Genomic DNA, 20,393 nt, shown 5'->3' on the forward strand with positions numbered 1-20,393 from the left:
CAAGACTTTCCTCTTCTCCCAGGCATTTTAGCATGTGTTTTAAATTGTCTTTATATTGTTTTAAATTTTAAAATTGTGTTTTAAATTGTTTTTAAAATATGTGTTTTAAATTGTATATTTGTTTTAATGTTTTTGATTGCTGTAAACTGCCCAGAGAGCTTCGGCTATGGGGCTGTATACAAGTGCAATAATAATAAGAAGAAGAAGTACCGAGTTATACCGTGTCTTTCACTAGAAAAGACAATAATGCTGGGGAAAACAGAACGGAGTAGAAAAGAGGAAGACCAAACAAGAGATGGATTGATTCCATAAAGGAAGCCACAGACCTGAACTTACAAGATCTGAACAGGGCGGTTCAGGACAGATGCTATTGGAGGTCACTGATTCATAGGGTTGCCATAAGCCATAATCGACTTGAAGGCACATAACAACAACAACAATACAATGTCTTATGCTATTGTGGTGAGATATAGTGTTTTGAAGGGGTTGGTTGTTGTGGGTGTTGTCTGCTTTTTTGTCTGTTTTATTTGTTTTGAGGGGTGTAGGTAGTTTCCTGTTGGGGGTGATTCTACATTGCCAGTTGTTCTTCTGTGAAATGGGTATTTTGTGATGCCCACAACAGTTTCTCAAATTGCCAAATGTTCTCACTTGCCCAAGAAAAGCTGGGGGGGGGTCCTTGCCTAGAGATGTGCAAATAGAAGAAAAGTCCATGGGAGGAAACTTTCCTGCGCCAGATCTGGAGCACCAATGTTGCACCATTGATGGAGCTGTGGTTGAGGACTGAAGAAGCATAAACTGTGACATAAGTGTGCTCTTCTCTTGTAACACTCATGTTCTGTCCAAGTCTCCACCCCATAATGGTTGCTCTATTGTAATATCTGCCCTGCAAGAAAGGATCTGCTGGCATAGTGTCCCTCTAGTGTACTCTGGAAGTTCCACTGTTATATCTGTCATTGCAGCATCCTTATCTGGTGTTCAGCTAGCATAGCAGGGCTTCAGACACATCCTAAAGTCCCTCAGCCAGCAGATCTCAAGTTTAGGATTGTGTCCTTAATGACATGCACTTATAAAATGTAAATATATTTGTTTAGTTTAGTTAAGTCTTACAGTTTGCTTTAGAAGCTAAATGCTGTTAAAGTGAAACTACAAGTTTTTATATACTTAGGGCTATACTTTCTGATGGTACAGTAATAAGATAGGCAATACAAAATAATGCTCTGACATAATCTGTCTCTCTCAAAAAATCCTGTTTAATCGCATTGCAAATGATGCACAAGTCACACATGACTAACTTATTTTACAAGGCAATTAATAAAGGAGAACCTCCCATGAAAAACATTAAATTTCCTGCAACTAATGGCTGGTCATGCCTGGTGAAAGACAGACAAATGGAAAGATGCATATTTGCAGATAGATAATGAAAATTATCTATCCATGGAAATGGACTGCCTTCAAATTGATCCCGACTTAAGGTGAGCCTATGAATAGGGTTTTCATGGTAAGCGGTATTCAGAGGGGGTTTACCATTGCCTCCCTCTGAGGCTAGTCCTCCCCAGCTGGCTAGGGCCTGCTCAGCTTGCCACAGCTACACAAGCCAGCCCCTTCCTTGTCTGCAACTGCCAGCTGGGGGGCAACTGGGCTCCTTGGGACTATGCAGCTTGCCCACGTCTGCAGAGGTGGCAGGGCACGTAACCCCTGAGCCACTCACTGTGGGGGTGATCTTTAGCTGGCCCTTGACACCCAGGGGACACAAGCGGGGACTCTGGACTCCCAGCCAGGCTCTCCTCCCCACTGTGCTATACCAGCTGTAGATAGATAATACATACATATATAAACAAGCAAACAAAACAGAAAGCATGCAGAACACTACTTTATGGGACTTAAATAGCCTGGACTCAGAACTCTGGGACCAATGGAAAGCCTATTCCTCATTGTCAGATTTAGGCTGCATTCAGTTTATTCCATTTTCCTGATGTTTCCTTACCTGATAATTTCTGCATTTTATTTGACCTTTCACACAAAGTAAAAGCTACTTCTGGAAATCTAGCAGAATATTGTGGAAGTTCCGTGTTCATTTCTGTGTTAATTGAGCTTGTTGCCATACAATCTAAGATGGACTGCAACAACAGAAGTGCAACAACCATACAAATATCTGGGAACAAGAAGAAGAAGGGGGTTCCCAAATACATGTTAGGTTAAAGTTGGGTTCTAGGTCTGAAAACAATGAAGACCACTGTTATAGACTATACTGAGGCTGATAGACCAATAGAGTGACTCTGTATAAGGTAGCTTCCTATATTCCCATCTATCTGTTGAACAGAAAGTGATGTGGATGCCTCAGTTCATGACCCCTTCTGTGACAGATAGGGAAGTGAGCCTAAGCCTTGCACCTGCACTTTGCCTTCTGTAGAGCAGGCACACTGAGACTATGTGTGAGCTGTCCTTGGCTGTTTTCATTCTTATATATCTATGGGGTGGAATTCCACACAAGATCACGAATTTGGCAGTGTGTTCATGGGAAGAAATAATAATATTCATCAGCCCTGATGAAAGAACTGCATGTGATGGTGGCAAACCCATACCTTCTTACACAGGGCGCTATCAAACACCTGTAGACATGGAGTGGAGACAGCATGGCCAGCAGTCAGGAATGATGGGATTTGGTGCCCAACAACATCTGGGAGGGCCAAACATTCCCCATAAATTGTGTGTTGTATGAAGAAGTGTTTTCTTTAGCAGCAGATTCAGGGCAGAGCAATCAGTTCCACTGGATAACCAAATTCTAGGATTATGAGAGAGGGAGAAAATCCAGTAGATGTAGCCCTTCCAAACACTGCATCTCAGTGCCAGGTATCCCTCCCCATGTTGAATGCACCTGTTAAGGGCAGGAGGGAGTTTCTAGAAACAAACATCAACGAACCTACTTCAGAGCTCAGAAGCTAATTTGAACATCAAGGGCATTAAATAAAACTGTTCATTCAGCCTGATGGCAAAGAGATAATAATGAAGGGATTGATTGTGATGATATAATGGCCTTGAGATTTTAGCTGTGCTTCAGAAAGGCCAAGCTGGTTTCATAACTGCCAAGCAAATGGCAACTTGACAATAGAAATTCAACAATGCTAAAGGAAAAAGTTTCTAGAGGCAATTATGTTCCTATCCTTGTGAACAATTTAGAGCTATTAGGTCCTTAATGAGCTGCTAATCTTTATTGTGCATCTCAAGGAATCAGTTTTTGCCATTTTGCTCTATTTAAATTTAAATTTCTCCTAGTTCAGAGGAGAAAGAAAAGAGGAGAAATCGGTTCTTTCTTCTCTCTCTTTTCTTTCTTTCTCAAGTCATCAACAACATAATCACAAACGATCCCATTAGGGTTTTTTCCTTATGTTTGATAATAATTATACACAAATAACACAAAGCCAAACCAAATGATCAATAATGTGTACTTTTAGGGATCAATTATAAAACAATTAGTCTAAGGTAATTAATCTTGTCTTACAGAACTATGCCCCAATGAATCTCAGCAAACAGCTTCTGGTGGGAAACAAGAGCATTACTACATGCATTTTTGTTAAGAACAATTAATTTGGTGCAATATCTATGCATAGAACAACTCTTTCAATTCATCAGAAGTACTCATTAATTACTAATTTCAAATTTCACTTTAGGCATCCCATTAGCTCTATATTTGCAAAGATTTTGATGGCCTCTACATATTAGGCCTCTTTTCCAGTAGAGCGCAATAAAATTTAAATTAATTCCCTTAAAATCATTTGAACCAATAAGTGGAAATAAGGTGAAACAGTCATACAAGGGCCATTTCCTGTGTTGACACTGTGATCCTATTCAGACATCAACACAGAGAGTTCACTGGGGTTTACTCCCAAGTAAGTGGGTATAGGATTGCAACCTAAAAGAAGCAAACTGTTCTGTATCACATCACAGTCACACACAGAAGTGAACTGCCATCAGTTCTGGTACACATATCTGAGGAGGGGATGGAAAACTTTCCTTCCATGAAGTTATTTAATTTGTCTTTGCATCCAAGCCCATCTTTTAAATTTTATTTTCATCCATTTCTATCCACCTTGAGTGGGAAATCTATCTTCATTGGAGCCTTTGTTTATCAGAAGTGAGTCACCCAGAGCAAATATAAAATCCTAAATAGCACTGATATAGGCACAAACATTTACTCAAGAAGAGCATTTTGGAAGTGGGTAGCACCTCTTTGCTCTGTAGTATGTATTTTTCTCTATCCCCAGAGTCCTCTAATCACTACATTCCCCTCCCCTTCCCCCAACCCCAAAGTTTATGCAATATTAATACCCTGAAGATAAAGTCCTAAATCCAACACAGTTTTTTGTGTGCTATTGGTTTCAATTAATCAAATTTCATTATGCAGTCACAGACCCTTTAATGATTTCGGCAGGATTAAGGATACCCAGATCAGTGTTGGATTTTGGCCATAAGGGATTGGAACTAAAAGAATAATAATTATAATGAGCAACTGAGATTAAAATGCAAGGAACAGTAAGGAAAGTAAAGACCACACAGACATAAATCTTCTTTCTTGCCTTTTCAGGAGCAGAAAACGGGATTAGAAAGGCCTGTTCTTTTTAGGTATGATAAGCATGAGCAAAATTTCTTAACATTTATATTGCACTCTAAAGCAATATAACCTGTGGCTAACCTGTGGCCCTCCAGATGTTGCCGGACTACAACTCCCATCATCTTACTGGAGGGGCTAATGGGAGTTAGGGGTCCAAGAACTTTGGAGAGCTATAGGTTCCCCATCCAAGCTTTAGAATATCCAGTGGATTTGCATACAATTTCATAGTTATCCTTACAGTTCTTTAAAATAGTGTGGAGTTTATTTGTTTAGTCAGAATGACAGTAGATTGCCTAATTCTTTTGTGGGAAGCTCACTTGAAACATGGTTCAGGGGCATGACAACATGATGATGGCATTCCACATGATAAACATCTCAATGTTCCAGCCAGATCTGGGGTTATCCCTGTTTTTATTCATTTTATTTAACTAAATTTGCATACCCTTAATCATAAAAACTTCTAAGCTGTTTACATTAAATGTTTCCATTTAAGCAGCCTCCCTATGGTGACTCCAAGGTGGGTGCTCGAGCTCACAGGGAGAAAAAAGGGAACCATGGAATCAGGTGGCACAATCTATTGAGAGAATGTTGCCCCAAATTTCCTGCAACATGGAACCAGCCTTCTTTTGGGTGGGTGTATTGCTCTCTATATACCACTGTTGTGCTGAAGTACCAGTAAAAGAAACTTCCCATGAGGACACATCAGAGAATCATAGTTGTGTGTGACTTAGTCCAACCACCTGCTTGATGCAAGAAATCCAGAGCTAGCACATCCCTAAAAGATAGCTGTTCCTCCTTTGCTTGAAGACCTCCAAGGTGTAGCTCACTGCCTTGCATTCAGAAGGTTTCAAGTTCAGTCCCGGGCATCTCCAAATAAGACTGGGAATGACCCCTCTCTGAAACCCTGGAGACCCACTACCCCTCAGTGTAGACAATACTGAGCTAGATGAACCAGTGGTCTGACTCAGTAGAAGGCAGCTTCCTAGGGTGGGAGAGTTTACTTCCCTAGGCAATTGATTCCACTGTCAAACAGCTCTTACAGTCAAAATGTTTCCTCTGGGCAGAGCCGGTGCCAGAGAGCGGCCAGGTTGGTCCCTGGCTGAGGGCCCTGCAGCCCAGAGGGGACCCCGAAGGGCCCTTCCTTAAGGTAGGAGGGTAGCCCTCCTGTTCCATTATCTGTGGCAGCATCAGCTCCTGACACTGCCATGGAGAAGTAGCTCCCAGGTATATCTCCAATATAGTCAGTGCAGGCTTCAATAAACCACACACATGCCCCACCTACCTCTCCTGTCCCTGTATATTACGTGTGCGCTGTGCGTGCATGCCTGCCATCACCTAAGATGGTGATGGGGGCTTTCCTAAGGGGCGGACACCCTTACCGCCATCTTGGTTGATGGCAGACATGTGCACGCAACATGCACATCATTCAGAGGGACAGGAGAACTAAGTGGGATGCTCAGGCAGGCTTATTAGCCCCACGCAGCCTTATGTGGGGTTGGGCTAGGGTGCTGTGGGACTGGGGCAGACTAGTGCCCAAGGGCCCAAGGGCCCAGTCATGCCTGGCACTGGCCCTGCCTCTGGGACAGGAGAGAACAAGTCTTTGCCTTCCTCTGAGTTATGGCCCTTCAGGTATTTGAAAAGTGCTATCACGTCCTTCACACGTAGTTTCAGAAACCTTTCCTATAGCTCTTGTTTTCCATACCAGCATATGTTCATCTTGCGATTGACTACAAATGTATTACTGGCAATGTATTACTGGCAAGTCAGCTATCCCTCATCCTATACCTATGGATATGATTTATCTATTTAGGCCTAAATTCAGAACTTTGCATTTGTCTCTGTTGAGTTTGTACAGGTTGAGATGCTGTGGAAGGGGCAGTATGAAGAAATTTTCCAAAAGAGCTAATAGGGAGAATGTGAATATGAAGAAACTATAATTTAAAACAATCCTCCCACGCACTTGCTCTCCTCTTTCCCATTGGTCAAGCAGAGTCAGGAAATTTATTTAAATACTGTAGAAAATATTTGTAAAAATCTTAACCTCAAGAAAAAAGACACAGAAAAGGTGCTGCATTTACATACAAATCCAAAAGAAGTGTGCCTGAAAGCTGACACAATGGGAGGAGAAAACAAGAAGGTATTGATTGTTTGAAGAGATAATCTGGTTTCTTTCTATAAATTAAGCCAGTCATTTAGCTTTCATTTGTTTGCTGAGGCTTTGATTGACTCCTTTATGAGTTCTTTATTGTTGTGTAGAGTATAAAGCTTCCCAGCAGGTGGATTTGCTGTACATCTGTAGGGACAAAGTGCTGAGAGCATGCAGATTTTAAGGTAAAGTAGTACGACACATCACATGAAATATGCATGTAAAGTTAGAAGTTTACTGTTCTTACTGTTTTCTCCTAACAATCTAACCATGCTTTTTTAACATCTGTTGATAAATATTTAAGAATTATGTTTCTCGTACCTAAAAGAGGCATTTACATGTATTCAGTGATTTTTTTGTTTCTTAGGACTGATTTATCTTTCGTTTTGCTGCATGGCATATTGTTCTGTAGACTGTAATTATTGTGCACATTACAATTAGTATTTATAGTGGCTGTAAACTTCTTTCAGATTTAGACTAGCATTGTTCTAGAATTATTCTTTTGGTTTCTGTTGTTTCCTTCTGTTTCAGGGTTTTTATTACTGTGACTCTGTCAGTCCAAGTAGTCCAGTTTGGAGATGGTAAGGAACTCTTAAAAAAATTTCTTCCCTGTAAACCAAACAAAAGATGCCATCACAGATCATTCATGTTAAAAGCTTAGCAAATACCACTTTAAGCCCCTGGTATTGTGGAAATGGGCATTTCCCCACAGTAGCTTAGAGTGCAGAATATCTGAAAGGCAGGCATCTCTGATTACTGGTCCCTGTTAGCCAGATATAGAAGGGAGGGAGGAATAGCATGCTATTCATCATATGTGTATTCAATCGTAGGAGAAACCCAGAGGGTCCAACTGTGATGGTATTCTCTTAGAAGTTCTGTTTTGGATGATTGCCAACATTTGGGCTCCTTTGAGAGGAAAGGCAGGATATAAATGTAATAAATAAATAAATGCTTAGGGTAGACCCATTGAAAAAAACCTCAGCTTCAGCTGTTTTTGCCTGATGTAGTTTTCCCTCTTGGTTTTCCCATCCGTATTCCACTTAAAGCAGCTTCATAAAATTAAGTTAAAGAATAAGAAACACACAAAATACTGCATAAAATATTTTGATGTTAAGCTGACTGGATACAAATGTGTCATCATCATCATGTTCACTCCTGTGTCATGTATTATGGCTTATGGCTGCATGTACAGAAATGGCAAGTTTGGCTGTACTGTAGGTTTGACATATTCCTTCCTTTTAAAGCCTGTGAAGGAGAAAATTGTGATAATGATCCAAGCCAGGAGAAGCTGAATACTCCTTTATACACCTTTAATGTTTTAAATCATCTTAATTCTGGGAAAAAGAGAAGCAACCCTGCGTTTACCGGCCTCACAGATGGTAAGTTGATGGTTTAGACAGCACTTTTAAATTTTTTAAGTACTCTGTGATTTTTTGTATGTGTTCACGACAGCTCTGAGAAGGATGTCACTACTGTCCCCATTTTACAGACACAGAAGTTATAAATGAGTGAGACTTTAACCCAGAACCCATCTTATGCATTTATTAGATGGTACCGCAGGTTTCATGATTTCCCCTACAATTTCCCCTTTGTTTTACGTTTGCGTAAAATTTGTATTAAAAAAATTGTGTTTTAGCAGTAACACTCCCCCCAAAATATTTTGCAGCTTTCTGTTCACCTCTTGTACTTCATGGCTGTCACTAAAAAACATATAACTCTAATGTACTGTTAGTACCTAGAAATGTTTCCTTTTGTTTTAAGACAAAATAAACTACAAAAAAATACAAAAGCCACCTGACTTTGGCACGGAGCAAAGAATAACTAATTCCATGGTGCAGAAAATCATCTTCTATAATCCATGTTCTGTTTTTTTGTGACTTGGATTTATTATAATAAAAAGCTAACTTAACTCCAGCCTTCATAAGAAAACTGGTGGACTCTTTATACCACATTGTTGTTAATTATTAACTTTTGAAGCTATGAGGCAGTATAATAATTACGACCTAGACAACCTATTTCATTCTCTAACCTTTTTATTCTGTCGTTTTGACTCCAGCTAACAAAGTGAACAGAAACTGCTGCCAAAATGGAGGAACTTGCTTCCTGGGAACTTTTTGTATATGCCCCAAACACTTCACTGGGAGACACTGTGAATATGATACAAGGATCAGGTATATAAAGGAGCATGGTGACTCTCTGTGTATGGTCAATGTTTTAAAGGATACAGTTAGGTCACAGGGATGGGGAACCTTTGGCCCTCCAGATGTTGATGAACTATATCTCCTGTCAGCCTCAGCAAGCATGACCAATGGCCAGGGATGATGGAAGTTGAAGTTCAGCAACATCTGGAGGGGCAAAAGTTCCTCACACCTGGATTAGGATCAGTGGTGTACTAGTCCAGGGTCATGGGGGGTCATAGACCTCTTACTTTTTGGGGAGCAGGGTTCCTGTGTAGGAGCCAATCGGCATGAAGGGGTGCATGTTAGCCACTGAGAAGAGTATTCTCACTTGGTTAACATCATGCTTCCTTGGCCTTTTGTGGTGATTGGAGCCAATCAAAGTGAAAGGAGGTGAGTTAGCCCCTGAGAAGACTCTTTGCAATAGCTAACACACGTACCCTTTCATGCTGACTGGCTCCTAGGAAAGTGAAAAGTGAGCTGCATGGCAAAGTACCTTGGTCTCCCAAATCCTCGTCCTACTTTTGGCTTCATTTCAGAATTATTAAAATCAAAATGTTTCAACATTTAGCCCCAAGAGAGAGAGATTGAGCAGGGAGAAGCCTATGCATATAGCAGTTTTATTCTGGTCCTATAAATCTGTGATTGCAGAAGAGACTGAATCCTGGGGATGTGGCTGTGAGAGGGTGTGGTGTAATTATTGTGAATGGATGCTGCACCTTTGAGTTTGCCACAGTAAATTAGGATTACCCCATGGGGAACTTCAACTTCAGTTAACACAAACATAGGTCATTCTTCAGGGTCCATATAGGACCTTCCTCCTCTAGGCATTTTAAGAGTTGTTGTGACACTATCACATTGTTGGCAGGAAAATAATGGGTGACTGAGAAAGAGCTTGCAAAAGTTCCCACATTTCTCAGATAAGTGCTTCTGAGGAGGAAGATTCCTATTCTTACATTATATATGGATGTTTGGGAACAAAAGGGACTCCTCACAAACTCCAGTTTACAAAATGTGCTGCATTTATTTTAGAAGCTGTGGTACCATCAGGCATGGCGAGTGGATTCAAGAAGGATGTCAGTTGTGTCAGTGCATCTATGGGACTCTGAAATGCTCTCCTCAAGCACTCAAACATGAATGTGGTAAGAAATATCTCATTTCTACTTTATAAGCCTTGAAGAGGATGAATTACCAGTTCTTGTATGGTAAAGATGTTCCTGCTACCTTACGAGCTCAGAGACTTGTTTGGCCATGAGACTACAGTGATCTGAATACTTGTGCAGAATAAAGAGGGCAAGAACAGTACCTAAGTAGGAGAAGTTAGACCTGCTGGTTATCTGTCTGCCTCTGAGATGTTAAAAAACATAACTACTTTCCAATCAGGATCTGTCAATTATAATGACAAGAGGTATTAATTGCTTAAATTCCTTTTATTTCCAGATGCTGCTAGCTGACCTATATATTCTGTGAACTCCATTAAATAGTAAGTATTACAGGCTACAATTTTTGTCTTAAGAGCTTGTGTGCACAAAAGGGGGGAAACTAGGGATGCCTGTCCCAGATTGGCTTTGTGAAGGATCTCTACCTATTTAATTGTTTGAACAGCAGAATGTCATCTGGAGGTGCTGTTTCTCACCACAGCAGCAGCATGAGGAAACCCCCATGATTCTGACATACATTTTGTGAATGTTTACTTGGCATTTATTTAGCATTTGTTATAGAGTTGACATCTTGCAACCCAGTATAAACAATTGACAGGCAGACATACCTTCACCTGTCCATCTCTCCCTATTCCTGTCATCTACTCCTCTGCCTCAGAGGCTTCCAGGTGTGCTGAGAAAGGTGTCATGTGACAGGAACCAGTGAGGATACACACAGCTGAAGGGGAATCTGTCCTGTCATTGGCTGTATTGCATACATCCATGGCAAGGTGGCGACTATAATTTATTGTAATGCTGGCACTTAATAAAGTCTCAATAAAGTAACAGTTGAAAATTGCTGGGATGGTTGGCTTAATATACCTGAGATAAGGAAATTTCAGAGAAGCCAGTGTGGTGTAGTGGTTTGAGTGTTGGACTATGACCTGGGAGACCAGGGTTCGAATCCTCACACAGCCATGAAGCTCACTGGGTGACCTTGGGCCAGTCACTGCCTCTCAGCCTCAGAGGAAGGCAATGGTAAATCATCTGTGAATACTGCTTACCATGAAAGCCCTATTCATAGGGTAGCCATAAGTCGGGATCGACTTGAAGGCAGTCCATTTCCATTTTCAAGGAAATTTCATAATGAATCAAGCCTCCAAATTAGGGATTGTATTTAAAGAAGCCTGAGCCTTTATTCAGTAGGATTCATTTCTGAGTATACACACTTAGGATTGTGAGCAAAAACAGGTTTGCCAACCCTGATTTTAAGAAATACTCTGAGCATGAATAGAGTGTAAACCACAGCATCATCATGACTAAAAGAATAAAATAGGGGTTGCTTCTAGATGGGCTAAAATTGGGAGATTCAAAGGTTGGCCTTATGTACTGAATTGTGCTCTCTAATCTTCTCTCCACACAGTTTGAACACTACCTTAAGAACTGTAATCTGTGCAGTATAATGAACAATTGAGGGTTTGAGTGTGGGTCAAGTCACTATGTATTTAATGCGTAAACTTGGCCCTCCCCCCAAAAATCTTGTGGTTTTTGTATTTTGCTCCTAGGACTCCTGTTATTTGCTTGCTGTTAAATTATCCAACCCAGTACATTAGGTGGCCCATTTATACAAAACTATGTAGTGAAAAGTTGGATGTCTACTTCCATAAAAGGGAAAGGTCACCTGTACCTTTAATAGTAGTATAGAAAAGGGAATTTCACCAGGTGCAGCTAGCATGACAACCTGATGAAATTCTCTCTTCTATACAACCATTGCTTCCAGAAGCCCCTGTTCTCTTTTGTACCCAATTACTTTAGTAAAAAGAAAGCTACTCTTTAGTGTGAGAACAAAGTCAATAAGAGTGAAGTAGTCAACCACTTTAACTTTACTTCTTTGTGATTTATAATCTTTTATTAAAAGCACTTGAACTATATTTCTGCTGTACCACAATAACATCTCTGGGAAGTTTTCCCCATGAATTCTGTAACTCCATGAATACATGGATATAGGGATAGTGATAATGCAACAAATGTTGGAATTAAGAGGAAAAGATAAAAGATAATTTATACAAGTATTTTATACTTACACTAGTAAAACATTCTGTGTGTAATTCAGACTCCTTTAGGAAGGGGTTATTCACATTAAACATGCTTGTATAAAATACAAAGAAAGTTATTTGCTTTGCTTTAATTCAGGGTCTAATTGTCTCTGACAGAAGAAAGAGACTGAATGCCCTTCACTAGGTCTTACTTATGACCAAACTAGACATGTTGGCAGCAAATCTCTCTGTCTAGATCTGCAACAACTGGTGGGTAGAAGGCTAACTGAAGGAGCAAAATAGGTGCACAGGTGAAGAGTTTAGAACCCTCCTCTACCTCCTAGCAGCCCCTCATCCCAAGTATTTTCTCCCTACCTGCTCTCACATTGAAGCCTAGTTCAGGTAAAGTGATGTGGAGGACGATGGTGGCAAAGTGAGCAACAGGGTGGGGATAGGGGGGTGTCTGCCCTCTTCACCATGGTCTTCCTTTTACTCCTTAAGTCACCCTTTGCTTTCTGCATTGTTGTGGCAGGACAGATCTGGGTTTTGACACATGGATCTTCTGTTGTCCCATGTATCTAGGCCTAAGATACAAATTTAAGAAACCAGAATCAGACCAAATAAGAAGAAATAGCTTTTACCTTGATTAGAAATCAAATTAACCTAGAATGAACATTACTAAATGTAATAATTTAGTCCATCTCTTACTCAATAATAACTAAGCTCGAATGGGAGGTTCAGGGGGTGGCAACACGATCATTCCCTAGTTGTGGAATGCTCTCCCCAGGGAAGCACGCCTGGTGCCATCTTTAGGTGCCAGGTAAAGACCTTTCTCTTTACCCAGACATTTGGCTCTTGATGTGTGGGGTCTTGGCTCTTGATAACCTATTCTAGTGGGGTGGAATCTGTATACCTGCCTTTTATTTGTATTGATTGTGTTTATTTTAACTGTTTTTTAATTGTCAAAAGTGTTTTTGAGTTTTATTGATTCTGTTGTTTTTTATCTGGTTAATGTAAGTTGTTTTGGGTCACCTTGATGAGAAAAGCAACCAACAAATATAACAATAATGAATAAATAAATTCCTTTTTCCAGTACATGGAGTATGGGCTGCTTCACAGTTAAGTCCTAGAGGCAACCTCTTGTTTCTCACTACTTACTCTGGGGTAGCTAACATGGCGCCCTCCACATGTTAGTAGACTACAGTTCCCACCCACCCCTGACCATTGGCCATTCTGACTGGGATTGATGGGAACTGGAGTCAAACAACATCTGGAAGGCACTACATTGGCTGCCCCTGACTTATTCCATTAGCACTTTAAAAAATAGCACTATACCTAAAAGAAACATTCCAAGAAATATGAGATTTGCATATGAATATGAATAATATTTTCTTTCTTTTGGATGTCTTGAAATGCCTTTAGTTATTTTAAGGCATCTGTTTGATGTAGTAATTTGCAATTCTTCCAGAATAAGGAGGAATGTGATTTTGCAATGCCTCCTTTGCTGCCACCTTACGGCTCAATTGCAGAAGCCCAGCAAAGTACAGGCAGGAGAGGAGGAACAATTCAAAAGCCACCCATGCCTATCATTCTTGTTTCTATTCAAGATAACTGAAATTGTTTTGTGTTTTTAAAGTTTTGTTTACCTCAGATCCCACAAAGGAAAACTGCTTCATTGGATTCACCTCAAAATGAGTTTCAAAGCGCAACAGCATCAGAGGACTGCATTCACCCCCTCACATCTTCATTATTAATTGCCACTGCTTCATCATTTCCCTCCATGAATGATATAAGGAACAAGAAAGTGTGTCATTTGTTAAAAGAGCTGGCTCAAGCTGTCTGATGAGCCGTTTGCACCCATACTATCCTGCCTACCCACTGAGATCTCAATTAGAGGTCCACCTCCTAGGTCTATGAGGTGGGCAACCACAAGAGAGAGGATCTGTGGTGGCTCTACACCTTTAGAACTTCCCAGTAGAGCTGTGGCAGGCAGCTATGCTTCAGGCTTTTTGGAAGGCCTTGAAGACTCAGGTCTCATTCACACCACACATTTAAAGCACTGTTGTACATCTAACAGTTATGAAGAAACCTTGGATCTGTAGTTTGTTAAGGGTGCTGGGGATTATAGGTCTGTGAGGTCAGCACTCTTAACAAGCTGTAGTTCCCAGGAGTCTTTGGGGGAGGCCATGATTCTTAAAAGTGGTATAAAAATGCTTTAAATGTATGGTGGATGTGATCTCCTTTGTTTCATTTGGCCTTCCCTAGTAAACGTTTGCCCTACTTGCTGTATGGAGGCTGGAATTTGTTTGTTTACTTTTATAAATATTTTTATTTTTTAATTAAAATAGTATTGCTAGGCATTGTTCAATGTTAGTGCAAATATATTTGTCATCTACAAGTGCAAGTGTAAAAGCTTGGAGAGGGGCCACTCCTCTGAGTTAGATCACATATTTAGCAGACGGAAAGCACAAGTTTGGAGCAGACTTAACATTTGCTGCTGGGATGCTGCTGACAATGGATTGCTGTCAGAAACTGAAAATATCATCATCATCCTCGTCATAACTATTAGAAATACTTACTGTATTGAGGGTTGACAACATGTTCTGTTCCATCTCCCTCCCACCCCGAGACAGTGTGGGTATTTTTGTACCATGATGTCGTAAGTCCACATAGTAAGTATTTCTGCACACTGTAACAAACACAAAGATTGCTTGAAGGGAGACTTATTTCCATAGCATGTTGACAGCAAATGTGTGCCTTCCAGTTCTTAGTCCCTGGAACTTCCTTTTTAAAAGTCTGGAGTATTTGGCCTGAGAAATGCCTCTGTGTGCTACCCATTAATGTGAAGAGCTGGGCCAGAGAAAGGAACATACTAGGATATATGTGCATAGTACAAGACACCTTTTTGCATCCTTATAGGGCAATCCAGGCAGGCTGCTGGACACTAGTTGCTGCCTATTCAACCCTCACATGGCTTTTTAGTTGACATCTATGATAATGAAATAAATACTGAAAATAATTCTTCCAGAGGAATATGATGTACAACATCATATTCTAAGCTAAGTTACAATCACATATAACTTAGCTAAATTAATTTAAGTTAAACTTAGCACATATAAGCTAAGTTAATCACAACTGCATCTGTAAATATGTTTTCATAGGTCGTCTAACACATAATTTATTTAGTAGATCATATTCTTTTAAAAATACTTATATATATTTAAAAATACTTAGTTATCTCAGTTTAGGTAATGGTTGGTGTTTTTCTTGCTTTGTACATTTGGATTCTCAGTTCTGAATTAAAATGTTTTAAGTAGGTAACTTCAAATGCATGTGTCTCATTAATTTCACTCTGACTAATATAAACATGACATTCTATTTTAAATACTAAGCACATTTCTATACTGGTTCTATACTTTGATTTGATCAAATATATATGCATGAGCTTCATAACCAGACAATAAGAATCAAATATCTTGAGCCTCAAAACCAAGTCAAGGTGAACTTGTGTAATTTATTTATTTATTATTTGATTTATATCCCACCCTTCCTCCCAGCAGGAGCCCAGGGCGCCAAACAAAAGCACTAAAAACATATCAAAACATCATAAAAACAGACCTTAAAATACATTAAAACAAAACAACTTTAAAAACATTTAAAGCTTTAAAAAGATCTTTAAAAAAGGGTTAAAACATATTGTTTTAAAAAAAACATATTAAAAGCAATTCTAACACAGACACAAACTGGGATAGGTCTCAACTTAAAAGGCTTGTTGAATTATATGTTGTGTTAAAATATCATTTTAGCTAATTTAATTGATACTGATTAAATGATGCCACATGTAATCATTTTAAGACAGCTTTGTACTTTTACCATGCCCCATTTTCCCTAAAAAGCTGATTTGTGCAAAAGATAGAGTTCTCTAAAACACTTTTTGTTTGCAGAAATGGTGTTTTAATGGCAGCAATATCAACAGCTGCTATATATTACTGTGCCCCAGTAATTTGATCCTGGCTAGAAATGGCAGTCAGAAGTATATATAGAGGTAGCATAGACCACTGAGCAGTGAGCACATGGCTCTGCAAATTGCTGAGTCTGCAGAAAATGTTTCTTCTGTCACAACCATGTGATCTCCTGAGTCCTGACTGAAATCTCCACATAAGTTATATAATACAGAACCAGTCTGACTCTTTCCCATTTACATTTTATTATTTATTTTATTTATTATTTGATTTATATCCCACCCTTCCTCCCAGCAGGAGCCCAGGGTGGCAAACAAAAACACTGAAAACACTTTAAAACATCATAAAAACAGACTTTAAAATACATTAAAACAAAACATCTTTAAAAACTTTTTTTAAAAAAAAGCTTTGAAAACCTTAAAGAAAAAAAGGGGGGGGAAGGTTAAAAAACGTTGTTTTTTTTAAAAAAAGGTTTAAAAATATTAAAAGGCAATTCCAACACAGACGCAGACTGGGATAAGGTCTCAACATAAAAGGCTTGTTGAAAGAGGAAGGTCTTCAATAGGCGCTGAAAAGGTAACAGAAATGGCACCTGTCTAATATTTAAGGGGAGGGAATTCCACAGGGTGCCACCACACTAAAGGTATGTTTCCTATGTTGTGTGGAATGGACCTCCTGATAAGATGGTATCTGCAGGAGGCCCTCACCTGCAGAGCGCAGTGATCGACTGGGTATATAAGGGATAAAACGGTCTATCAGGTATCCTGGTCCCAATCTGTATAGGGTTTTGTACACCAAAACTAGAACAGTGAACTTGGCCCGGTAGCAAATGGGCAGCCAGTGCAATTCTTTCAGCAGCAGAGTGACATGTTGGTGATACCCTGCCCCAGTGAGCAGTTTCGCCACCGCATTTTGCACCAGCTGCAGCCTCTGGACCAACCTCAAGGATAGCGCCACACAAAGCGCATTACAGTAATCCAGCCTGGATGTTACCAGTGCAGAGACAACAGTGGTCAGGCTAGTGGTCCAGAAATGGCTGCAGCTGTCTTACCAGCCAAAGTTGGCAAAAGGCACTCCTAGAAACTGAGGTCACCTGGGCCTCTAGTGACAAAGATGGATCTAGGAACACCCCCAGACTTCAGACCTGCTCTTTCAGAGGGACTACGACCCCATCCAAAGCAGGCAACTGACCAATTATCTGAACTTGGGAAACACCAACCCACAGCACCTCCATCTTGCTAGGATTCAGACTCAGTTTATTGGTGCTCATCCAGCCCACCACTGAGTCCACCAGTGGTCCAGTGCTTGCATGGCCTCTCCCAATTCAGATATTACAGTGAAATAGAGCTGGGTATCGTCAGCATTTACATGTGATGCCAGTGCATGGCACAGTGGGAAATTTGGATGGAGGGTCAGTTCATACTTTCTGTAATATACTATACATCATGTGTACAATCGGCATTTGGTCCTTTCTTAATAACCGTGTAATTTGAATGTTTAAATCTATCCTGACTCTAGTTGTGAGATAAACATATACCTCTGTGCTCAACACAACACTCAATATTCAGCTCTCTTCAGGATCATAATGTTACATGGCAAAGGCTTATACATGTTAATTTTTTAAATAAAGTATTGTGGAATCTATGACCCACACCCGCCCCAAAGAAAAAATAATTTTAACATTAATAATTAAACATGCAGCACATTGAGTATTAACATGCTATGAACTCCTATTATGGCTGGAGTACAGTCAAGGAAATTATAACACAAGGGTTTATTTGCTTGCTTGCTTGCTTTTGAATAGCACAACATAATGATTGGCACATAACCATGGATATATGGAAATTTCATATTCAAATGCAGTATGCTGTTGAATGTTAGTTGTGGGGAGCAACAGCAGAAGAGGGCTCTTGCATTCAGCATTAGCCAATAACTAACTAATAAATACAGGTGAGGGTTCTAGAGTTCTAGATGTTGTACTAGGTTTGGGTTTGAAATTAATGACCCCCCGTTGTCCCCGTGTGGAGAAAAATCACCAGACACCACAACACAGCATGCAGAACAAGATCACCTGATTCATCACCCAATATGCTAAATTATTTTCTTTCCCCCCCCCGTGTTTTGTTGTGTTCTTTTCCCTTTCATTTTTCTCCAATTATTCAATACAGAGCAGATTCAGAAGGATTTTTCACACACTGCAAAGAAAGTTACTCGGTCACCATCTGCATCCTAACAGAAAGCACAATATAAAATTATAATTAAGGGGTAACCAACAGTACCCTCCAGATATTTCTGGACTCCCAACATCCCTGATAGTTGGTCATGCTAGCTGGGACTGATGCAAGTAGGAGTCCAAGAACAGCTGGAGGATACCCTGTTGGCTACCCCAGCTACAGTGTATCCATCCTCAGCTCCTTGCTGCATTTAGCTTAACTACTGATGCATGATTAGCTTGACTACTGATGGCATCACATAGGAAAATTGTGGAACCATCCAGGCCAATCCATGAAACAACAGAATTATGAGTGAAAACCAAATTGTGTTGAGATATAGAATGAATACAACTTGCCACTTCCTTTCCTTTCTGCATATACACTTCTGATTTTTAAAAAAATGCTACAGATATGAAAACAAGTAACTTGAATTAGAACCACAATTATTAGATATAACAAATACTTTGAAATACCTGTGGTTGTGCAAGGCCATCTCATTAAGGGTTCCCACCAGTTAACATTTCTCTCATTCTTTATAAGCTAAGCAACACTGATGATTTTACAATTAATGCTATAAAGGGCTATTTATGGAAAATATGAGTTGGAAGAACCATTGTTGATATGAATTCCACATGTTTTTCAACCCTTGATTTCAGAACATTTGGATATAGCAAGGAATTGTTTATAATCCATGGAAATAGAACCTTTGGTATATGGAAGCTCAACAGATTCTGTCCATCATTGGCAGGACCTCCAGATGCTCATATTCTGCAGTCTTCTTAGAAACAATAATAAACAAATTAATGATGTAAGACTCAGGTGGCACCTAAACCAATGTTTTAGGGATTTCCACTGACCAGGACTATCAAGGGAGAAGAGGCCACTGCCCACACCTTTAATGCAATGGTCCCTTTCTTAAAGTGCAATCCTAACCATATGCAGTCAGTCAGAAGTACGTCTTATTGAATTCAGTGGGGCTCACTCCCAGGTAAGTGGGGTTAGGACTGCAGCCTGAGCCATTTCTAAGAGTTCTGGATTCTGATTTACAAATGCTATTATATATCCTTTTCTACTAGTGAATTACATTTGTAAACTACGGTAGCAATTAAGAACTTTTCAAAGATCTCTAGATGAAAAATCCAAAATCTTCTACATTCAAAATTATTCATTCTGTTACTATATAAAGTACACCAATGTTATCTCCTGAAGGGGAAAAAGTGAGATCAAGTCTGCAAATAGGAAAAAAAGCAATATGATTTAACTTTTTTGTCACTAGCTGTTTGCTTTTTTAAAAATAATGCCTTTGTATTACTTTTGCCACAGCAGGGGAATGCAAAACACTGTTGACATACAAGATAGTGTATTTTAGTTTGAATTGCATTTCAGTCTGAGCCTTTGTACAAGCAATAGCATTAGTGCATAGAAGAGCTATCATTTCCTGCCCCTTCTTAAGTTTGATAGGCAATTTTCTAAACACATGGTCTCCTTCACACTTTGAAAGGCTTCTTTCAACACCACAGAAGTGTGAGAAAGAAACATGATTAATTTACATCATTTTTGCAATGGAGAAAGTGCTCTAGTCAGAAACTACAGGTACTTAACAGCCATAAAACGTTCCATCACATTCATTACAAGAACTACTTGTCAGGCAAAGTTCAAACCATGTCCCAATTACTTATTCTATGTTCCACATGTCAGGAAACTTGTGTGAATTAAGTGTGAAATGTCAAAGAAGCCTCATAACATGCAATCAAGAACCACCAGGGCTTTTTAAAAATAGGAAGTACTCACTCTTCCCTGATCCTTGTTCTGTCATCTGTTACCTAATAACAGCATAGACTGGTGTTTTTCAGCCTTGGGTCCCCAGATATTGTTGGAGTACAACTCCTATCATCCTCATCCATCTTAGCCAATGGTTAGGGATGACGGGAGTTGTAGTACAACATCATCAGGGAACACAAAGTTGAAGAACACTGGGAAATGCTATCCACACAGTCTTTATTATAGCAATGCCATTTCTGTTGGGCTGTCTTTGAAAACTGTTTAGAAACGTCAGCTAGAGTTAGCCATGAGCACCACATTTGTAATTTTAATTGTATTGTTCATTTGAT

General features: G+C 39.7%; 1 protein-coding gene across 1 annotated transcript; it reads left to right on the plus strand.

Annotated features, from left to right (window-relative positions):
* The first annotated feature begins 6,926 nt into the window (after nt 1-6,926).
* LOC133377481 (cryptic protein-like) lies at nt 6,927-13,916 on the plus strand. Its single transcript, XM_061611692.1, has 7 exons — nt 6,927-6,940; nt 7,287-7,336; nt 8,000-8,134; nt 8,812-8,926; nt 9,965-10,074; nt 10,373-10,415; nt 13,744-13,916. The coding sequence occupies exons 1-6, from the start codon at nt 6,927-6,929 to the stop codon at nt 10,384-10,386; spliced, it is 438 nt and encodes a 145-aa protein (XP_061467676.1). The 3' UTR covers nt 10,387-10,415; nt 13,744-13,916.
* Nucleotides 13,917-20,393: the final 6,477 nt, after the last annotated feature.

This window comes from Rhineura floridana, chromosome 1 (genome assembly GCF_030035675.1).
Source record: "Rhineura floridana isolate rRhiFlo1 chromosome 1, rRhiFlo1.hap2, whole genome shotgun sequence".
NCBI classification, from domain to species: Eukaryota; Metazoa; Chordata; class Lepidosauria; order Squamata; family Rhineuridae; genus Rhineura; species Rhineura floridana.

Bases quoted from the DNA above. Each gene is read 5' to 3' on its own strand.
- LOC133377481 (XM_061611692.1), top strand. The intron at 8,135-8,811 runs GTAAGTTGATGG...TTTTGACTCCAG, and splicing joins GTTTACCGGCCTCACAGATG to CTAACAAAGTGAACAGAAAC. The intron at 8,927-9,964 runs GTATATAAAGGA...CATTTATTTTAG, and splicing joins GAATATGATACAAGGATCAG to AAGCTGTGGTACCATCAGGC.